This window comes from Nansenia antarctica (assembly GCF_963989245.1).
Source record: "Nansenia antarctica genome assembly, chromosome: 4".
Classification (NCBI taxonomy): domain Eukaryota; kingdom Metazoa; phylum Chordata; class Actinopteri; order Argentiniformes; family Microstomatidae; genus Nansenia; species Nansenia antarctica.
This window is the reverse complement of record NC_137689.1, coordinates 62880526-62890103: the sequence shown is the minus strand read 5'-3', so window position 1 is coordinate 62890103 and position 9578 is coordinate 62880526. Positions and strand designations below refer to the sequence as shown.

Below are 9578 nucleotides of genomic sequence, written 5' to 3'. Positions count from 1 at the left end.
TACAAACATGTATTTGTGTGTGTGATTGTGAGACATTGTGGATCAGGGTCAAATTAAATCAACCTTTATAATAGTTTCTTATCATGTGGTGCGTTTTGTATAAAAAACTAATAAATGTTAATGTTTTTATGATAGACAGCACACCCTGACTGAGGACGTTCCAGCTAATCCAATGACTCGGAAATGGTTAAATCCAACTTTATTCGTCATTACAAAAAGAAAAGCAGTTACCTTCACATCATCCTCATTTGGCACAATCTTCTTTTACATGTCATCGGTACATGGAGCAGAGCACTGAAAACATTTCTATTATATTTCATAATAATGAATCAACAATGCAGTTGATTAATCAGTTCCTTATAAGCACCAATGATAAAAATTCATTTAAATTTAATTAAATTCAAACGCCAAGAAAGAACTTTAGAGAGGGCTTACAGTAATAAGAGTAGTATTAGAGCATGTAGGGTTGAATGCATCACAATGACAGATATTCTGGAACAGGTCTGACCTAACCATTTCAATATATCCTTATTAATCCCCAATCTCATGAGTCCCCTCTACAAGAGCATTGTCAGTCCAGGCAACATTAAATCACATCAAAGATACAGTCCTGATGATATCACACCTCCTAGGAACACAGTCCTGATGACACCATACTCTCAAGGAACTGACCTGGTGACATCATAGGTCCTAGGAACTGAGCAGACGCTGTCTCCCCACTGGTCTGTCTGCTTCTGTTATATTAATCAAAACATAACTTCAACAATGCTAATGGGAACGGTGGAGGAGACTTGATGACATTCTGCCCAAGGGGAGGCTGGTGGAGGTAGGAATTGGAGGACAGGCTCATTGCAATGCATGGAATGGAATGGAATGAGGAATGGTACCGTTCCATGGGCCCCATCCTACGATTTCTGCCTCCACCATCACATCCTGACTGCCTTCTCCATCTTCTGGACCTCCCCCTGACTCTGTGAGATGGATGGTACACTGTAACACACCTATCATACACTAATATTTAACAGAGGTCTTGCTGCTGTTTACAGGACACAGATTAAGCCATGTCCGTCCATTGAAGTTGCTGTTTAGTCTATGGGTAGGGATCATCTGCTTCTGGGAAGACGGCCCTGATTGCACAGTAGCATTGCAGCTATACACAACAGAAACAAATACACTTCCACTGGGAATGTCTGCTGGTGCATCACCTACTGGTTGATATGCACAATCTTAGGAGTACCAACATGAGTCAATGTGATTTTCCTCACACTCTGTGTGTGTGAGTCGGTTCTGCGCGTGTGTGACTCCACACAGAGACATAGGGCTGCCCTCTGGGTCACAGTGGTCAGAACACCATGAACTCCAGTCCCTCATTATTGATGTCTGCTACACGTCTGATGCCAATACCACAGGCTTAGCTCAACTGGTACCTGCCAGTTGGTTCTTGCCAAACAATGGTTAACCAAAACTAGGGCCCTGCTGGTGCCCTGCTACAGTCCACACCGCCTCTACACCACCCAGCATCACGTTACTGTGGCGTAATTTCCTAACACTTAGATGAAGTGGGGCGTGAGGCAGGACGTGAGGAAGCCGTCAAAAACAAAACAAATCAACAAAAACTAAAAACAGTATCACACATACTGTTCTTCACAATAACCTGACTCTGGTCCGTAATAACACTAAAGCTTACAATTATGGAGAGGAAGTGCAGTTTGCATAAAGACAGGTCATTTACCAGAAAATCCTGTTGGTCATTTACCAGAAAACTCTGTCGATGGTTATTGAACTGCAGAGAGGTGTATGCTGAAATAATGGACTGACACGGAAGGGCTAACTAACACAGTTTAGCCATTCGGGGAGCATCTAACACTGATTACGTCTGGCGTCAAAAAGCAGTTAAGGATTAGTAAGCATCATCATTGTAATGAAATGAAACATGGGGGAAATATTAGACGGTTCTAGATGTCCTGGTGATTGCTATGCTGAGTCCATGAGACGGTAAGCACCAGAACCTAGAAATGTAGACTTTAGCTAACTAAGTGGCCAATTACAATACTAGAACTATGAAAATGTGCCCCACAACATTAGGAAAACATTAGTTGCATAAGAAAACTGTATAATATCACTTACATAATGTTTATAGCCTTTGGTGACCACTATACCGTGTACAAGTGTCCAAGTAAAAGCAAATCAACTAAGATCAAAAGTTGAAATCATTAAAAAAAAAAATGTGTTCCCTTGCATTCTGAAGGCTTACACATGCAGGTGTGTAAACTACATCAGTCTATTTACAGTTGTAGGGAGTTCCCTCCAGTTCAGATCCATAGATACTCCCAGTGAGAGTATCACAAGTGCTGGTGGTTAGGCCCAGATTCAGCCAATCGACGTATTTAGAGATCCTTGATATGCAGTCTTTTGATTGGCTGGCTGCTTGAGGTCATCCACATCACTGCAATGACACAGCTCCAATGCCCTTTGACCTCTGGCAAAGGTCAACATCAGGGACCAGGTGGGGAGGTGAGTTAAGAGGTCTCCGTGGTGGCTTTCTTACCTGTAAAACAAACAGAAACAAAAGTCTTACTCAGGGATGGTATTTTAAGTATTTTCAATCTCAAAAGAGTGTGCAAGAGGAACGTTTCTGAATCAAGTCACGAGGAGTGGCCAAGTGTGTGTGTGTGTGTGTGTTAGACTGGTAGAGGTCATACAGGACCAGATCAGAGCGAGGTTGTGTAGTGTGTAGAAAAGTATAACTATTGCTTAAAGAGGGGAGTATAATGTATTCCCAATTCCCATTGATGTGTGTGTGTGCGAACTCATTCATAACAAACTGGTCATCAAGGTGTTGCTTTAACACCACCTGACATTGCTGCGGGTGACCGACCATGGCAACATGTGACCGGTGAGTCAGCAGGTGAGTGATCCAGGCACAGGCTGCACCAATCACCTGTCAAATATTACCATGGTGATGGTGGAAAGGGACACATCCTCATGGGTTTCATAGCTTTATTTCAGGCGCGTGCCTGTGTTAGATAGACTTGGTAGAGGTTTTGCATGTCCAGATCAGAGTAAGGGTGTGTATGGTGTGTGTGTGTGTGTGTGTGTGTGTGTGTGTGTGTGTGTGTGTGTGTGTACGTGTGCGTGTGTGTGCGTGCGTGCCTGAGTGTGTTAGATAGGCTTGGTAGAGGTCTTACAGCTCCAGATCAGAGTGAGGTTGTGTAGGGACCCTCCAGAGGAGAAGAAGGCCCAGACAGCCATCAGCACCATGATGACAAATACTGGAGGAAGACTGCCCACGTAGAACGGGTTCATCAGGGACTGGAGGAAGGAAGGAGGGAGGGAGGGAGGGAAAGGGGGAGTGAGAGTCAAAAATGCACACACTAATCCTAACTCTACTATATCAAACCCACCCATCTCCCCCCTACAGTAGAAGCCTGTATAGAGGGGAACTAGCATTCCTGTGCACTCTCCTGGAAAGACTGCCCTCCTCAGGTTTACCCTACTGCTGGGGGGGAGGGGGGAGAGGTGGGGGGGCATTCTGCCAAGAGCCAGACCCATGGAATGAGGAATGGTATCAAACACACGATACCGTTCCTCATTCCATTCCAAGCATTACAATGAGCTCGTCCTCCGATTTCTACCTCCACCAGCCACCCCTGCTATTTATGCCTTGACACATTAAAAGCTAGAGAGTAACTAGCATATACATAATAAGTTATTATATCTCCTAGACCCTGTAGAGAGTTTACTGGTAGGGCGTTCACACCGGCAAAGAACCGTGCCGTTTGGCGTTCGCTAACCAAGTCTGGAACCGGCCGGCGCGTTCAGACCGAAACTCACTTGGCTCGGAGCCTGAAAAGTTGGTTCGCAGCGGGAACCAGAAAATAGTGGTTCTCAAGCGCGAACCAAAACGTAGAACAGTCACGTCGTCAGTTGGTGTGTCATATTCTAGGCTGCAGGGACCAGCAAGGAGGAAGTAGACAAAATGTAATCTAATCTAAATCTAAATCTAATCATTAGTGATCAAAAACAATATCAAAAGTTTCATTATTCTCTCTATCTTCCTCACATGCTCAGCAAACACACACACATGCACACGCGCGCGGACATGCGCGAACGCGAATTTCGTAAGCCATTTCTATTCCAGTAACGGAGCAGCTGATTAGTAAGAGAACGCGTGTAGAAAGTGTCTTTTGTTTTGTTTCATAGAAAATAGTGTTTATTTCAGATACTGTAGTGGAAGATATTATCCTCTTTTCCAGTGAAGTAGCTGCCATCTAGTTGTGAAATGTTTGTTTATTCCGCCCCTTCATCACCCATCGTTGATGACGCGGATGGTTCTGGTTACACTGGTATGAACGCGGGCTCGTTCGCCAGACAGCACCAACGTTTGGCGGCACGGTTCTTTGCCGGTGTGAAAGCCCTATGGGTGGATTCTGACTGAGACAGACAGTACGGGTCAGGGACATATAAGTGACACACATAATATTAACAGGTAGCTTATTTAGTCTTTAATTGTGTTTTCAGTCAACAAAGTAATCTGTGTACCTTCAAATTCAACCTGAGCCTGAAACACAAACTCACAGCTCCCTCTAGTGTCTGATGTGTGCTAGTGCGACTCATGGGTGGCGGTATGTTAGCAGTGATGTTCGTAAGAGAGACTCACCAGACCGGACACCACTAGGTGGAGACAGAGCACCACAACGACCACCCACCACCTCTTCCTCTCACAGCCCTCGAAGAAGACCACACCCCAGAAGGTGTGCAGCAGGGTCAGGGCCAGGGTCATCAGGGCTACAGAGGTCAAAGGGCACAGAGGGGTCACAGTCACACATTAGATATAAAATGGGTGAGAGCCTAGAGGTTAGATAGGCCGGCTAGCAATCGGAAGGTCGCTGGTTCGATCCCTGCCTCAGGAGGGAGCTTGCATGTGTCCTTGAGCAAGGCACTTAACCCTTAATTGCTCCAGGGGCGAATATGGCTGCACCTAGAGCAAAAATACCAAATTCCAACAATTGACTGATAAGTTGATTGCAGGACAATAAATCAGTGAAGGATAGAGGTTGCTCAAACCTACGCTGCTTAGACTTCCAACAGAAGTTCAAGTTTATTGTTACGTTACACAAGTGTAAGAGAGTAAAATTCTTAGGCTTCGGTTCCTGACATTGCAGCGCAAGACAATAAGGCAAATAGGCAAGATAAGTCAAGATAAAAAAGTGACAATAGTACAAGACATAAGTGAGAATTAAGACAGGGTACAATTAGCAGTACAAATAGTAAGGATAGAAGGACTTGGAACTCTAGAAGATGCTTGGTGAGTTATACAGGCTAGACGGGACAGAAAACATGAAGAACAGCTGACTGTAACTATGTGGTATTGAGTCTGTAGTGAACAGTGTGTGTGTTATTTACACACACACGCACGCACGCACGCACGCACACACACACACACACACACACACACACACACACACACACACACACACACACACACACAGTACCTGAGCTAAGGAAGTAGTACTGGGAGTCTCCAAAGATGCCCACGGTGCCGGGTCCTAGGGAGTCAGACAAGGTGTTGATCATGGAGAAGGCTCCACTCATGATTCCAAAGCCCAGCCCAGCCACTGTAAAACACAACACACACATCAGCACAGTCAAAACACACGCACGCCACACACGCTTGCACGTACACCAGCCATTGTAGAACACAACACACACATCAGCACAATCAACACACACAAACACACGCACGCACGCACACACACACACACACACACACACACACACACACACACACACACACACCTCAGCCCAACCACTGTAGAAGACAACAGCCAGCAGTCAGCAGCATAGAGCAGATCAGCACAGTCAACACAGCCCAGCCCCGTCTCTGGACAGACGAATCGCCACAGTGACATAATGTCAGCATCAGCGGGCCAAGGGTAACAATACCAGTCACAGTGACTTATACAGAGACTGTAAATAATGCAGGTAAGACTCAAGTGTTTACATATCAACACAGCACCCACTACAGGGGCGTAGGGGGCAAGGTTGTGTACTAAACAGAAACACAGATCGGATTAGAGAAGAGCAGTTGAGATTCTACCGCTCTGACTGACTGCAGACAAGCACAGAATCAAGCACAGATGCATTTGATCCTAATTATTAACAGCCATTAGTCATTTCCTTGTACTTTTAGACTGTCCCGACTGAAGACCAGTCACAGGAATACACCCGTGTGTAGGAAATGGCAGCTTCCACGGTTGTTCAGGGGTTGACTGACATCCACATGAACATCACTTGACTCCCACAGCAGGGATCAGAAGAAGAGATTTGATCAGTGTCTGCTGTTCTAGGGAGGCTGGTGGAGGTAGAAGTAAGAGGACGTGTTCATTGTAATGAATGGAATGAGCCCGTCTTCCAAATTCTACCTCCACCAGCCTCTGCTGATCATATCCGTCATCAATCATATCCGCAGCGAGAACATCACAGGTGATGTGTCACATCACAAGTAAAAGAGAAGTAGACGAGGGCGGAGGTGAGAGGACTGTGTAATACCATAGGCCATCTGTTTGACGGAGATGGTGCCGCTGTCCTCCTCGCTGATGGTTGCCAGGCCGTCATTGGCCTTCCTAAGTAGCCAATGGGGGGGTGGTGGGGGGAGAGAGAGAGAGAGAGATATTAGCAAACACCAAGGCATCTTTCCCAAGGTACATCTGGGTTTTGTTGGTAGGAACGTGTGAGGTAGCCTCTATCCTGTGTTCAGAGGAGGCTGGTTGTGGTAGAAATTTGAGGACGGGCTCATTGTAACGCATGGAATGGGATTTCTTTCTTTTTTTAATGTTTGAAACCATTCCTAATTGCATTCCATGCATTACAATGGGCCCATCCTCCAATTTCTACCTCCACCAGCCTCCCCTGGTTAGGTAATCACTTTGGGTAGAGAAAAAGTAGATAGTGGGTTGCCTTTTGACTCTTTTATGATATCACCCACCTATTTAAGATCACCCATAACATTAGTAGCTATAAAATCACAACCACTTTCTCTTCAATAGACTGTTGGTTTATGTCATCAATGAAGTCACCATGCTGTTCCCTTTATCCTGAGACATACACATACAGGTTACAATCATGAAGACTTGAATGAGCGTCTTACAGGCTGATAAACAGTCTGGTGTTAGAAATTGAGTACAGGTATGTGTGAATCTAATCTACAGATAGTGAGAGAGAGAGAGAGAGAGAGAAAGAATGAGAGAGAGCAGACCTGAATGAGCGTCTTACAGGCTGATAAACAGTATGGTGTTAGAAATTGAGTACAGGTATGTGTGAATCTAATCTACAGATAGTGAGAGAGAGAGAGAGAGAGAGAGAGAGAGAGAGAGAGAGAGAGAGAGAGAGAGAGAGAGAGAGAGAGAGAGAGCAAGAGAGATACACACACGAGACAGTGAGAGAGCGATAGAGAGAGAAAGAGGAAGGGAGGGAGACCCACCTGAGCAGTCTGTAGTACCCGAAGCGGAACACCTCCTGCAGGACCACTGAGAACATGACCCCGCTGATGAGCAGGCCCTTCTGCAGGCTGTGGTCCTCTCCGTCAGTCACCTTCATGGCTATGAACCACACCAGGGAGGACAGCAGCAGGGACAGCAGCCAGAAAAACGCCCTGGACACACACACACACACACACACACACACACACAACATAGTTAACATAACATCACATCAACAGTAGCGTAACATAAGTGATGTCTTCATCATGTATTTTTCAAAACGACAGCTGTGTGTGGGGATATGATTCCGTCGTCATTTCACAGTGACACCAGATGACTGATTAGATTAACAAATTACTACATATTCCAGATGGGTCTAATTGGTGACAACATTCCTGCAATAGGCTAGGTGCACGATCTCCACTACTTCCTGAAAGGCACCTGGCATGAACATATCCTGTCTCACTCTATTGGTTTAATTGATTAATCAGCTGTGCGGTAAACTGTTGGAACACACAGTGCACAGCTGATTAATCAATTAAACCAATAGAGTGAGACAGGATATGTTCATGCCAGGTGCCTTTCAGGAAGTAGTGGAGATCGTGCACCTAGCCTATACAGTAGATGGAGTTTGATCACAAGTTGGAATACAACTTCCTCAAAGATAGACAGCAGACATGACGATTTGACCTACCCTGCGATTAAAATGATGACTCGCAGTGGATCCCTGGCGATGGTGAATATGAACAGGGAGAACGCTGGCCCGAACGCGATGAACGCACAGCCGAAAAACACCGCCACGGTCATAATAATTATCTTAATTATTATAATTATTATCTTCAACTAACGGATCAACCCCCCCTTGAAATGTTCAGCACAGCTAGACAACTAACGGATTCACTAACAGTCACTGGGGATAATTATCATGAACACAATCAAATCCCCATTTATTATTTGCTATTTGGAGCATTGATTGAAACAGTATCAGCAAAGAAAGCGATATCAACAAGTCTTTGTTTCCCAACAGCCAGCCTAGGTGCAGAGAAACTTCATATCACTGTATATCCTTAGCATTGCGCTTGTTAGCTGACAAGCTAACATCAATTTCGAGTCTCCGTTACTCCGTTTTGTGAGCCAGTTGTCTTCTAATGTTGTATAAATCCCCACACATCCATACACATTGGTTTTAATGAAGCTCTCTTGTTTGTCTATGTGTTCATATTTATCCCCATAGTTCCGTCTCGTGACTCGTTTCTACTACAGGTTTTGTTGCCTTTTGTTGTTGAGGGTTTCGACTTTGATTGTACTTCCGGGTGTCTTGCAGAACTCTTGACCTTTTTTTTATTAAAGGGACATCGTTTTTGCAGCCCAACAATTTATTACTCGGTCCATTTATTGGTCTCCAATAAAATAAGATATGAGGAAAATCGAATATGATGTCAGATTCAAAAGAAAGAAAATCAGATACACATTTAGTGAACTTTATTATCTTCAAATAAACTCTAAGGAGTAGCATTTCAGAGCTGGGTATATAGTCTAGTCTAGCCTATGAAGTGTGGATATATAAGCACAACTAGGGAAACAGTAGCTGTATTCCAAAATGCGTTTTAGCACTCTATCTACAGCATATCCGTACTTGGCATATCAGCATATCCGTACTAGTCCAGATACGCATTTTGGAACACAGCCAGTGGTTTACAATAACATAGACCTACTACAGCCTGTACCATACCTGTCATTTCCCACACAAACAGCAGGGGGCAGCAGGAGTGACAGATCTGGCACCCTGACCTATCACTCTGCCATCAAAAGGAGTCTATTCAGCAGTGTGCCATCAAAAGGAGTCTATTCAGCAGTGTGCCATCAAAAGGAGTCTATTCAACAGTGTGCCATAGCTGGACATTCCATCTGCTGTGTCAGGTGTGATCGGCCCTGTCTGTCTGTCTGTTTGGTTGTTTATATACTGGCTCTTACATGGTGCACTTTGAAGCCCAGAAACAAATGTCCCAAATACAGTTTAATGAACACATTTATCAATGACAGCATCAATTTATGTGTGTATGTGTATCTCCTTCTTTTTTCCCATTTGAAGAAAAA

At 44.7% G+C, this 9578-nt stretch overlaps 1 protein-coding gene across 1 annotated transcript; it reads right to left on the bottom strand.

Moving 5' to 3' along the window:
- Window positions 1-222: 222 nt before the first annotated feature.
- LOC308156805 (gamma-secretase subunit Aph-1b) lies at window positions 223-8557 on the bottom strand. The gene is made up of 7 exons (XM_080530243.1): window positions 8176-8557; window positions 7484-7654; window positions 6553-6626; window positions 5496-5618; window positions 4661-4788; window positions 3189-3312; window positions 223-2548 (listed from the first exon to the last, which is right to left on the bottom strand). The coding sequence occupies exons 1-7, from the start codon at window positions 8286-8288 to the stop codon at window positions 2520-2522; spliced, it is 762 nt and encodes a 253-aa protein (XP_080386369.1). The 5' UTR covers window positions 8289-8557; the 3' UTR covers window positions 223-2519.
- Window positions 8558-9578: the final 1021 nt, after the last annotated feature.

Excerpts from the sequence above, each read along its gene's own strand:
- LOC308156805 (XM_080530243.1), bottom strand. The coding sequence starts at position 8,288 with ATGACCGTGGCGGTGTTTTTCGGCTGTGCGTTCATCGCGTTCGGGCCA. Across the intron at positions 6,627-7,483 it reads GGGTACTACAGACTGCTCAG|GAAGGCCAATGACGGCCTGG; the intron begins GTGGGTCTCCCT and ends TTGGCTACTTAG. Across the intron at positions 4,789-5,495 it reads GTACTACTTCCTTAGCTCAG|CCCTGATGACCCTGGCCCTG; the intron begins GTACTGTGTGTG and ends TGACCTCTGTAG.